The sequence below is a fragment of the Brienomyrus brachyistius genome, chromosome 20 (assembly GCF_023856365.1).
Source record: "Brienomyrus brachyistius isolate T26 chromosome 20, BBRACH_0.4, whole genome shotgun sequence".
In the NCBI taxonomy this organism is placed as follows: domain Eukaryota; kingdom Metazoa; phylum Chordata; class Actinopteri; order Osteoglossiformes; family Mormyridae; genus Brienomyrus; species Brienomyrus brachyistius.
In genome coordinates this window covers 20,727,622-20,740,663 of record NC_064552.1, presented here as the reverse complement: position 1 = coordinate 20,740,663, position 13,042 = coordinate 20,727,622, and the positions used below count along the sequence as shown (strand labels likewise).

The window sequence follows — 13,042 nt, the reverse complement described above, 5'->3', positions numbered from 1 at the left end:
GAATGACTAAACATCCTCCAGTTTCTGTCTCAAGAGGGGCACCAGCCACGGATGTCCTCTATCCCCCTCATTGTTTGCGATTTTTATTGAACCACTAGCAGCAGCAATTAGACAGGCTACAGTGATTAAAGGCATTAAATGCAGGAATGTAGAACATAAGGTAAGACTTTATGCGGATGATGTGTTACTTTTTCTCCAGCATTCACAAACCACTCTTTCTGAGGTAATTACATTAAACCTCCCCCCTTTGAAAAATATACACTGCTTAAAAAAATTTAAGGAACAATTTTTAATCAGAGTATAGCATCAAGTCTATTAAACTTCTGGGATATTGATCTGGTCAGTTAAGTAGCAGAGGGGGTTGGGTCAGTGATGGTCTGGGGAGGCATATTCATGGAGGGCTGCACAGACCTCTACAGGCTAGACAATGGCACCATGACTGCCATTAGGTATCAGGATGAAATCCTTGAACCCACTGTCAGACCTTACGTTGGTGCAGTGGGTCCTAGGTTCTTCCTGGTGCACGACAATGCTTATTCTCAATCGGCTAAACAAGGGATCTGGCTTTATGATACAAGCCCCGGAAAGCGTCAGATAGCTTGAATGAGGCATATGTGACCCTCAGTAAATCCATCCAATTTACCCAAAATTGTTTGTATATTTCTAATATACTGTTTAAAAGATGATGCGGAAGTTGCTGTATTTGCATTTGGTACTGTATTTGTAACGCAGTTGTCTCACGGGCGACCTTGTTTGCTGCCCTCCAATCAGGATGCGGCGCGCGGAGCGAGCGAATTCAAAAGGAAGGGGAGGCGCCGCCATTATTCCATCAGGCTGCAGCGGTCAGCAGATATTACAGTCGCGGTTTTAATTATGGCTGAAAGCGACGCAGGACAATATCGTTAAGGGAAACCACTTTCTAGTTACTAACAAGAGGAAGCATCTGCGGCACGGTAAGGCGTTTGTGGGGAATAGGTTCGTAGCTGTGACTGCTAATGTACCGAGCTAGTTGTTTTGGACATGGTTTTAAATGCTCGTATTGCAAGAAGACATACACATGGGGTAATATGGGTATTCGAGCGATCGAGACAAATCATGCATCAGGGAAACACAAACGCTATGAGTCCTCAAAGACGACTTCACTGCCCATCCAGAACTACGTTCAGTGTGGGTCTAGTCCGCCAGATACTGCTTTGGAAGTTCAAACCACCGCCGAAGTTACAGCTTTGGAGGTATTGTGTTCGACATCTTTTTCTGAGTTTTCAACAACAGCAACACTTACAGTACGGCCGAAGTGCTTTAGTCTCTATACGCGGTGAGCCAACTTCATTTGTACAGAGCCAATAGTGAAATACACACAGTGTTTCGATCGATGTTCCCGGATTTAGTCATAGTAAAGTTGTTCACCTGCGGGAGGGATAAGACCGCATATATATCTATATTAGTATTACACCGTTCGTCCATCGTGAGCTAAGGTCAGCTGTGAATGAGGACAGCTTTGTAATTATGTTCGAGATAATGTTCGAATGTAGCCCATCTTTTAATAATAATTGTGTATATGCTTTTTTTTTTTCTTTTTGAGGTCTTGTGTCTTAATTGTGATGTTGAAGTCTGTGCAGCAACCCTGTTAAAAGTACTCAAGTCTCACTACTTTAGTGAGAGTAAAGGAGTATCCAGAACAAAAGAGTACTGGAGTAGCGTGTTGGTTTGCTAAATCAGAAAATTAACAAACCCTCAGTTGCGGGCTTTTCCGATCAACAGTACAGACAATTAAAGAACCGAATCTAAAATTAAAATATTCTCTCCAAATAAAACAAACATAATGTGCGCAAATAAGACCATGTGATTCGTTCGATTATCTCTCAGAACTTGGAAATTCCAAATTGAGTGACATCACGTCCGACAATCTCCCGTTCGAGCTACAGTGCCACAACTCGGAACAAACTTGGCTGCCTCCATGAATGCGCTGCTGTGTGATGTTGCTTTATATTTCAGCAGTTTTGGAGTAAGATTATTATTTCCGAGAGACAAACACACAAGAAACAGGAACTAGTCAAACCACATTAAAAGCTTTATAAAGTATTTTGGTACATTCATAGCGATATTCTTTTTTTGAGAAGCAAGCGAAATATAAACAAACCAGAAAACCTAACAAGTCTGGTAAAATTCTGATATTGCATGCTAGGATACTGTTTACGGTAACGATATGGTATTCTCTAAATCGATCATGTGCAATTACATTTATTAATAATTATAAACATTTTTAAGATTTGTAAAATAGAATTACTGATGTAAGTCATCATTTTAGGAGATTTAAACATCCATGTTGACTCCCCCACTTGTCGCCTTGCTGCTGAGTTTCTTCAATTGCTCGACTGCTTTAATTTAAAACAACTTGTTGATGTCCCTACACACAACAGGGGGCACACCTTGGACCTGGTCATCACAAACTCTGCTTCTCTCACTAACTTGCAGGTGTATGACCTAGGCGTCTCCGACCACAAGGTAATTTCTATGGAGTTGCCATCTCCTTCTAGCCTCACCAAGCCTGAACACAATATCTGCTTTAGGAACCTCAAAAACATCAACCCAGAACACGTGGCAGCAGACCTTCAGCATCTTTCCACAAATTTTTCATCAGCTGATGAAGCAGTGGACTACTATAACAGCCATCTGAGTAGCCTTCTGGACCACCATGCCCCTGTTAAAACCAGAGCTGTGACCTTCTCATGCTCAGCGCCCTGGTTCACAGATGGGCTTCGGAAAATGAAGACAGCAGGTCGGATTCTTGAGCGGCGCTATAAAGCATCTGGCCTTACCGTTCACAAGCAAGCCTACCGGGAGCACCAACAAAAATATTCGAAATCTCTCATAGAGGCAAGGTCGAAATTTTTTTCTGATGCCATCAGAAATAGTGTGGGAAATTCCAAACAGCTTTTCTCCACTGTTAACCATCTCCTCGAACTGCAACCCCTCCTCCCACTTACTGGCACCACAGCAGAGCAGTGCAACCATTTCATGGATTATTTCACATCCAAAATTGCACATATTCGCTCTGCCCTTTCCGGTCCTCAGATCCAAACCATTTCCTCAACATGTGCTATTTCTCAGCGCCTAAACTGCTTTTCTCTGGCTTCATCAGAAGTGGTGCAAAACATCATCAGGAAGATGAAACCCTCCACCTGTGCCTTGGACCCTTTCCCAACTTCCCTGGTGCAGACCCATATCACTATCTTAAGTCCCCTTATCACCTCTGTTATAAATAACTCTTCAAACTGGTCATATCCCATCTGTCTTAAAAAAAGCCATTATAAGACCACTTCTCAAAAAACACAACCTGGACCCAGAAGTCCTTTCCAATTATAGGCCCATCTCAAATCTCCCATTCATATCCAAAGTGATTGAGAAAGTAGTTGCCATCCAGCTGCATAACCACCTGAAACTCAACAACCTCTATGAAAAATTCCAATCTGGTTTCCGGACAAACCACGGTACAGAAACTGCACTCGTAAGAGTCTCAAATGATCTCCTGATGTCATCCGATGCTGGCTCTTCCTCCTTGCTTATTCTCCTGGACATATCTGCTGCATTTGATACAGTTGACCATGACATCTTATTAAATCGACTACATTCCACCTTTGGACTCACTGACATTGCCCTCAGCTGGTTTCAATCATACCTCGCAAACCGGATAGAGTACCTTGCTATGGGTGACTCCACCTCAAAGCCACACACAGTCTCCTGTGGCGTTCCCCAGGGGTCAGTTCTTGGCCCCATGCTCTTCATTCTTTACCTTTCTCCGCTCGGTCAGGTCATCAGCCGCCATGGATTTTTCTTTCACTGTTACGCCGACGATACACAGCTTTATGTAAATGCCACAGCGGCAACGCCACTCTCATCATCCCCATCTCAACTCACCGTCTGTCTGGAGGAGATAAAGGTTTGGATGGATCACAATTTCCTTCAACTCAACAGCTCCAAAACCGAGGCCATTCTGGTTGGCACCCCTCACCAGATAAAATCATCACCCATAACCAGTATCATCTTCTCTGGCTCTAATATCTCTCTCTCATCAACAGTCACAAATCTTGGCGTAAAAATGGATCCCCAACTCACCTTTGAATCCCATATCAACCATCTCTGTAAAACCTCCTCCTACCATCTCCGGAACATTTCCAAACTCCACCCCATTCTCTCCCTATCTGATGCCGAAAAGCTGGTCCATGCCTTTATCTCCTCTAGACTGGACTACTGTAATGCACTTCTCTTTGGGATACCTAGCAAGAGCCTGCAGAGGCTCCAATACATTCAAAACTCTGCAGCAAGGATCCTGATGAGAGTGCGAAAACATGAGCACATCACTTCCATTCTTCACTCACTTCATTGGCTTCCCGTCTCCGCCAGGATTGACTATAAGGATTTGCTTCTTACACACCAATGCGTCCATGGACATGCCTCCCCCCCCTACCTCAAAGAACTTATTAACCCACAACGCGCAACACGTTCTCCTCCGTTCTACGCAGGCTAACCTCCTCCACAAACCAAGAACCAATCTGAAGACTATGGGAGATGGGGCTTTCTGTGCTGCTGCTCCACGCCTATGGAATGCCCTCCCTGACTTCCTGAGGGCACCACAACCCACTGACTGTTTTAAAAAGCATCTAAAGACTTTTCTTTTTAACAAAACCTTTGGTTCCTCCACTTAGAGGTTTTAAATTTGTTTACTTTTAAACTATTTATTTTGTCTCTTTTTATTTTAACGTGTAGCCCTTTGAGATCCTGGGATGTAAAGGGCATTATAAATAAAATGTAGTATTATTATTATTATTATTATTGGACACGCACAAACATTCACTCATTCAGGAGATACAATCCTGTCAGGACTTTTTTACGCCTCCTACAAATGTACAAGAACAGAGAGTAAAGGCCATTTTAATTCATGCCTTAAAGATATATGTATACCTTTTCTCAGTAATTTTGACATCATTTTATTTTTGCTTTTTAGAAAGTGTTTTCTTTTAAAAAGCAAAACAAATATGTCCATAAATGCACTAAAAGGGTTTAGTTCTTTTGGCAGGGGTCTCTGCTGGCTATCCTACGTTCTCACGTGAAGAAAATCGTTCCCTACCACCTGTCAAATCCTAAAATGATCCAAAGGTTAAGCCTGTGTTCCCTATCTCAGCTGAATAACATTTGCTGTCAATTTATTTACCAGTTATTCTTAGCTGGGGTAGGCTTCTTTGTCTGGCGGGACCCCAACTTTCCCTCATGGCAATGATGAAAGTGGACTGCAAAATGCATTCATGTTGTAGTTCAGTACTCTCATACTGCTATCCAATGAACTTGATCTTGCTTGTGGTTTGCATGCAAGTCAGCTGTGGTATGAGCTGGAATGGTTTGGGGAGGAAAACCGCCTTGATGGGATGGCTGGATACCACTGGTAACAGCCTCACATAAGTCAACGAAAGATGAGATGCAGGAGAAAATGCATTTCATTTGGCAGATATACTCAAGTAAGACTACAAAACGTTCACTGAATACACTAAGATTTCCTCCCCAACAAGTCACTTGATTAAGTGTACCTCGTCCCTACCCACCTCTGCATATTTGACATTTTATTACACATTTCAGGTGGGAACGTGAACTTGGTTGCTGCATAGGATGGAAAGGGCTTCGGACATGAGTTTGTCAGATGAGGTAAGGCAACTGGGGGAGAACTGACAGCTAAAACTGAGGACGGGCTGTTGTATCTGGGATGGCCAGTGGGTGCAGTGGCCTTTCAGTGTCATTGTGCCTGCTCTGTAAAGCATGAAGCAGCCTCATGGAGAACCCTATCCCCATGCAGGAGGATTATGCGGATATCCGGGCCTATTTCTCCAAGGCTGAATGGGTTCGGCTGCAGAGATGCGAGAAGGTGCACTACAGGAACATGAAGAGGAACCACCAGGCCATGTTGGATATGGGTAGGCTTTGGGCTCCGGCATTAGACTTGGATGAGTACCAAGAGTGCAATGAGAGCCTTTATTAGTCCCACCAGTGGGAAATTTGCATAGTCTGCAACTGTGTTTTCTCTAGGGCTGAATTCCACCACCCCAGTGTTCATGAGAAGCAGCCGATCCAGCGGGGTGATGACGGAGAGGTTGGGCGGCGACAAATGCAGCAATTCGGAGGAGTGGACTTCTCACCTTCTGAGAAGGAGCCCTGGGGACAAGGCGAGTGGAGGTGATACTGCCAGTCAGAGGTTTCCTGCTGTGACGGGTGATTCCTTCAAACAGTGTCAGGCATTCATCTGTGTCGCTAAAGGATAAGGCAAAAGTTCCGGGGCCTGGTTTGGGTTTCTGGGCTGTGTCGACCTGGAACTCTTGCAGCTCCTAGCCACTTTTGTGTATCAGTTTCACCCCACACAACTGGAACTGGGACCTTTATGCTGAAGCATGTAAGACACAAAAAGTTTGTAGGTTCACAATGACTTTATTTGAAACTACACCGTCATTCCAAAACAATGGAGGTTGAATAATTTGTTTTGTTATTTGTTAGTTACTGGAGGGATTGATCACAAATTATTTATATTTTGCTTATATGAACCTACCACATGTATATGACGTCTCACTAATAAGCACTGGCAAGTTTCACCCCTTGCACCGGTGATATTAGACAGAACTATATTGGTAGCGATTGAAGCGTCTGATTCAAAAAGATGGGGATGCAAGCAAAAAATGTATTGGTTGATGCATTAACTGGAATTATTTTTGTTCTCCATGTGTCTGCTCAATTTTTGCTCTGCTGCATCTCTTTTTCTGCACCTATGAGTAACTTCCAAGTTAGCGCCAGTGCTTGTGGTCAACTAGTCAGCAAGTTTAATGCTATAAGCACCACCGTATTTGAACAAAAAGGACCTAGTCTGGAGTAAGCACTAAAGGGTTCTGGAACTTCTTCCAGGGAACTACAATCGGGCTGAGTTCCCGCAGTGTGAACGTGAGAGAAATCCCTGGTTCCAGGATAAGGTTTTGGTTCCAGACAAAAGCTCAATGTGAAAGTGCCTGTAGTTGCGACCCAAACACAAAGAGCCTTGCGGATATGCGCTAAGGTGATGCAGTCTGCCTGAAGTGATCATTTGTGTTTTCAGCATCCAGGAGTTTCCAGCCTACATCCAGGCGGTCCGGTCAGAGCAGAACCCTTGCTGTGGGATCAGAGTCATGTGCTACAGACCAGGGAAAGAGGGTCTGTTTGTGCTCAACGCAATCTGCTGCTGGCTTTGTATTGCAACATACTAATTAACTGGCACAGTCTCAATGTGTTTGATATCATTTTGGTTTCAGCAGACGTCTTCCTGCAGTAACACCACCTGCCATACAAACCAGCAACCTTCCCAGCAGGGTGTCAGAGAGGTTAAAAAAGAGGAGGGGGAATACCTGATATCTGAGGGTGAAGGGACTGCGAATGAGAGCCCCCCCAAGGTGAAATGGAGTGTAAATGGGTCTCTTTACAAATGTCACTTTTCCGTTCTGAAGTGGTATAATTTCTGTGTTTTAATTTCGAAAGCAGCCAACGGTAGGTCACACCAGAAATGGACATAATTTCAGTTTAATGTTTATACTTGAAGTAATTTGTTTGGTTTCTGCTCCTTTTTTACTATTAAGCAAACAGAAGCACCTGTATAGATTTGAGGTGAACAGCTTATTCTGTCTTGTTTGTTTTCATGACAGAAGGTGAAGGGTGCAGCGGTTCAGGATGTGACTGAGGTGGAGCTGATTGGTTCTCTTCTGTTAGTTACTGGTGGGCGGAGCAAACAGTGTGCGAAACCTCCAAACCCAGGTGATTTTAGCTACCAACATATACCATCAAAACTGCAAATGTTTTGGTACATTTGAAGGTAATAGTTTGTGCTTCAGGTTGCCATTTCAAACCAGCAGTGTTAGTACTCGGTAAAGTTCAGGCATGTCGGAGATTGCAGTGTGAATTCCACATTGTGAACATAAACTGCGTATGGAGTAACGAAGGCTCTTTGGAAGATACGTTTGCCTTCACTATTTTTCTGACTTTTTTTCTATTAACTCTTTTCCCTCTCAGTACGGACTGACTTGTTTTCATCTTGCCCCCAGCAAGGAGAATGAATGAATCTTACCCCAAAGAGTATGTCAGACAACTGAGGGCTGGAACTGTCAACACAAACCAGGATTCCCCAACTTCTGCTGGCCCCAGTGCCGCTCAGCCCAGTAAAGACACACTCAGTACCTTGGCAGAAGCCAATACAGACACACTGACAGCACAGCAGGGTTCCCAGGGTAAGAAGACTTTCAATATAAACAGAGACTGTAAAATACACAGGCAGACTCGCACAAAGAAGTCCCATCGGTGTTCTGAGTGTGGGAAGAGCTTCAGTCGTTTAGGAAACCTAAAGACTCACCAACGGATTCACACAGGGGAGAAGCCCTACCAGTGCACCCAGTGTGGGAAGAGCTTTAATCAGTTAGGAACCCTAAAGACACACCAACGGAGTCACACAGGAGAGAGGCCCTACCAGTGCACCCAGTGTGAGAAGAGCTTCAGTATTTTAGGAAAGCTAAAGACACACCAGCAGATTCACACAGGAGAGAGGCCCTACCAGTGCTCCCACTGTGAGAAGAGCTTCAGATATTTAAGTCACCTGAAGAGACACCAGTGGATTCACACAGGAGAGAGGCCCTACCAGTGCTCCCAGTGTGGGAAGAGCTTCAGTGATTTAGGAAACCTAAAGACACACCAGCGGATTCACACAGGAGAGAGGCCCTACCAGTGCTCCCAGTGTGGGAAGAGCTTCAGATATTTAAGTCACCTGAAGACACACCAGCGGATTCACACAGGAGAGAGGCCCTACCAGTGCTCCCAGTGTGAGAAGAGCTTCAGTCAATTAAGTCACCTAAAGACACACCAGCGGATTCATACAGGAGAGAGGCCCTACCAGTGCTCCCAGTGTGGAAACAGATTTAATGAGTTAAGAAGCCTAAAGAGTCACCAGCGGATTCACACAGGAGAGAGGCCCTACCAGTGCTCTCAGTGTGGAAAAAGATTCAGAGAGTTAGGACCCCTAAAGAAGCACCAGCGGATTCACACAGGGGAGAGGCCCTACTAGTGCTCCCAGTGATTTTTCTTGATTAGGATACTTTGAGACACACCACCAGACCCACACAGTTCAGTCAGTCCAATAAATGTTTGTTCTTGAATTTTTCTAAATTGTATTTCTGAAATACCTGTATGTTGGGTCCCCCTCATTAGTCCTGTTGATGTTTAGGATTTATTTGACAAAGATTCAGAGGTGTTTTTTAATAGTTAGAATATATTGTGAAGGTAGTCTTTGACTGCAAAGCAGTTTTATAAACTGTTAAATTGCACGGTTGTGTATTTTACAGAAGATGATTCGGCTCACGTGAAACAGAATTCAGAATTTTATTTCAGTAAACTTTTCTGTTTGAAATAGCTCCCTGTTCGTTAGTCTAGATATGATGACAGCTGAGCTAGGGCGTGGCCTCTGCTTCGTAATGTCTCCACCTACTGAGACATGTATAGACAATGGATTGTATTAGGTTACATGTGTAATACGTCACGATTTGTGTGTAGGGGCCATTTTACCAGGGAATGTCGGAGATGTCCGTCACACAGATGCATGAAGTTCTGTATTTCTTTTCAATGTTAAAGAAAGTTTCATATAAACTAAATGTATAGCGAGGGCTCAGGACTATGAAAAGCTGTATTTTGTTCAGGCAAATGGGACTGAGGCATTTCTTCGTATCATTTGAAGGACGTAATCTATCACACAGTTAACCATAAAGTGTAAATGCAGGCGCAATGAGGCGCCGTAACACTATCTTAAATTATACATGAATTGCCAGCTTTGTGTTACAGTTGGGTGCCCAACATAAACTCAAAAAAACTAAAAAAGAAACTTTAGATATACACTCAATAAATACAAAAGGGACCAGCGACTGCGACATAGATGATTTGCAACCTCAAGTTCATCAGTCGGTTCTCCCTTTTACATGAGCTCAGTGGCTATAAAAACTCCCACGATTAGATGATAGAAATGTACTTTGTCCTTAGGAACGAAACTAGCTAGTCTGAGTTATTATTAATGAAGGCTTCCATATATGGCAAACCACAAGATGCCACTGCCTGAGCATGTCTGTTGCAATTAATTTAGAATGACCTTGGGAGACTAGCGAGTTAATTTGGTGTTAGTGGAAAATGACAGAATTGGTAGCCTTCCTGCACATTAATTGATTGTGAACATATGAAATATTTCATTTTAATTAGGGAAGTGCACTTGTAATCGAAATGTTGCTGGTCCAAATCCCTGACTAGCAAGGTATCACCCCCAAGCACTGCTCCCTGGGTGCTGAATTAGCTGCCCCCTGCTATGTCATGGTGTCACATGTAGGTTAAATGCAGAGGTTACATTTCGTGGTTGTGCACTGTGTGTTGTGCTGTGGTGTGTCAGCACTGATCGCCAAATTAAAAAATTATTTTGAGTTGCAAACATTCATAAAATGTTTGCTGTAAAAGTTGTCTTATGATAATACTGTTTTTCATTTACTAGATAAATGTACATGTATAATCATCCATCCATTTTCCAAACTGCTTATCCTACTGGGTCACGCATCGCAGGGTACACTCACACACCATTCACTCACGCATGCACACCTATGGGCAATTTAGCAACTCCAATTAGCCTCAGCATGTTTTTGGACTATGGGGGGGAAACCGGAGTACCCGGAGAGAACCCCACGACAACATAGGGAGAACATGCAAACTGCACACATGTCACCCAGGCAGAGACTCGAACCCGGGTCCCAGAGGTGTGAGGCAACAGTGATAACCACTGCACCACCATGCCTCCCCATCCCATTACTCTTATTGTTCTGAATTGAAAATGGGGTTATTAAGAAAGAGTAGCCTGATATAAAATAGCCCAGCAGCCCCTCCCTCCCGGCCAAGATTATGTTCTTTATGGCCCTGTTCAAAATAATGTCAGCTGCAGAAATATGGAGCACATGTAATTTATCTGTATTTTAGATGGTAGACGAGGGGCTGGGTGACGTCGTGGCTGGACGACTTGCAGTGTAGCTTGTCATCTGTGCATTCTGGGCAGCGTGCTAACTTCTGATTACTTTTGGCATTTGGTTCGATGTTACGCCATTTCCAGGTGTGTCGGTGCCCAGTATGAAGCTAATCGCCGCATTATATGTATGAAAAGAAGACAGAATAGCAAAAAAATTGAGAAAAAATTCTACCTAGATCACCACTAGAGGGAGCTCACACATTCTGTCATACTTGCCACAGTAACAACAGTGATGTATAGGAACAGAGTTAGAAGACAGTAGTTTATATATAAAAAATGCAGTTTCATTAATCTAATTGGGTGGGCCCAGCTGTCAATACCACCCAGACCTAACCATAGGTCTGCCTCTGCGTCAGTCCATCTACGAAACTGGACAGAAAATTTACAACTGTTCTGTTTAAGTGGTTATATTTAAGGAATCTCACATTAGTAAATTCACACTTTACATGAACATCTGAAATCGGCAGAGACAAAATCGGCAGTACAGGCAGACCAATGTCTTTGAAACTCCTTTTTCTTTCAGCACCCTCTTACTGCAAAACCTCAATCCAAAGTACTCCATGTTGTTCATCTGTGTGAAACTGCAACAGAAGAGCTCTCTCCACTGGTTTTCTAATTCACCAAGGGAACAGGAAGGCCCTCTTTTGGTAGGCTGCCTACTGCAGGCTCTCTTACCCGGGGTTGTAGGATCTCCAGCTTACTCAAGTGACTCTGTAAGTCACATTTGATACTGTGTCCGGAAGCAGTCCATGCTGCGCTTAGGAATGACATCTGTTTTAGTGTAGAATTGTCTGTAGAATTTACTGTAAATTCTTAGCAAAAAAAAGCTGCCAGAAAAGTATTGCAAAATTGCTGTTAATCACTGTAAAACCCCCAGCTCCATGGGTGTCCCTACAGGTGGCTGCCCTTTGCTGCCAGGCTTGCTGTCACCTTTGTCTGTGCCCGTGTCAAGTAGAGCAAGATGGGGTAGGTGAAAAGAGAATTTCCCCAAGGAGAGTAACAAAGTATCTTCATGTCATTTAGAAAAGAATTACAAAATGTCTTTTACAGGTTTTGTCGTATGTAAATTACAGCAATTGTCTTTTTTAAACAGAAAAATAACAACTGTAATTTGGTTTAAAATATCTTGTATTCTATTCATATTATAGAAGTTACCTGCCATCTGGAATTGGCAATAAATACTATTAATACTTCATAATACTGTATGTTGTTGTAGAATGCTTTTCAAGTTAATTTTTGTTTTTTACATTAGCAGCTATGCAATTCATGCATATTGTTAAGTGCTTTAAATGAGACTAGGACTAAAATGACAGCCTGAGACAGAGACCCACAAAGAACAAACTCACATTAACTGGAAAGATGACATTAACTTGTCAATTTCAGGATAATATTCACACCTGTCAGCCACTCGATGGAATTCAACTTAGTCAGAGTTGCAACAAAGTCAAGCATTTTTAAAACTGACCATATTCTAGTTTTAAAGGCCCAATTTGAAATCAGGACTGGAAATCTATTAAGAACAACATGACATTAATGTTAGAATAATGTTATGATATTTTTTGCTGTTCCGTGTTAATGCAATAAAACAACTCTGGTCTAATAGCTCCCTGTCACTTTAATGCTGGATGTGTGTGCAATTTATAGCAAGTTAGGCAAACCACGGATTCAACCATTAAACTGCATTTTCATTCCACATTTTTCGACAGTTCGGTCCAAAAACTTATTCCACCAAATCAGCCGTAACAAATTCCAATAACTTCAACCTTCAAATGTATTAAAGTTGATCTTTTTCAGTGTGTTCCTAAATCTTACGATATAAGCAAAAGGTATAAATAATAGATTAAGAACAATTTCCATTTACATAGTGGAGAAGAGTCCTCATCTTTTGTACATGTCTCATGCTCAGAGTCCATCAATCACCTGAGGAGAGATTTCGTGGTTGTGCAC

General features: G+C 42.9%; 1 protein-coding gene across 1 annotated transcript in view; it reads left to right on the top strand.

Moving 5' to 3' along the window:
• Positions 1-808: 808 nt before the first annotated feature.
• Positions 809-13,042, top strand: part of LOC125716005 (zinc finger protein 436-like) — a 111,740-nt gene continuing 99,506 nt past the window's right edge. The window contains exons 1-8 of the mRNA XM_048988209.1: positions 809-953; positions 5,632-5,697; positions 5,846-5,963; positions 6,076-6,222; positions 7,127-7,221; positions 7,320-7,457; positions 7,707-7,815; positions 8,103-9,295. Of these exons, the coding sequence (XP_048844166.1) occupies positions 5,662-5,697; positions 5,846-5,963; positions 6,076-6,222; positions 7,127-7,221; positions 7,320-7,457; positions 7,707-7,815; positions 8,103-9,112 (1,653 nt within the window). The 5' untranslated portion in view covers positions 809-953; positions 5,632-5,661 and the 3' untranslated portion in view covers positions 9,113-9,295. The remainder of the gene's footprint in view (positions 954-5,631; positions 5,698-5,845; positions 5,964-6,075; positions 6,223-7,126; positions 7,222-7,319; positions 7,458-7,706; positions 7,816-8,102; positions 9,296-13,042) is intronic.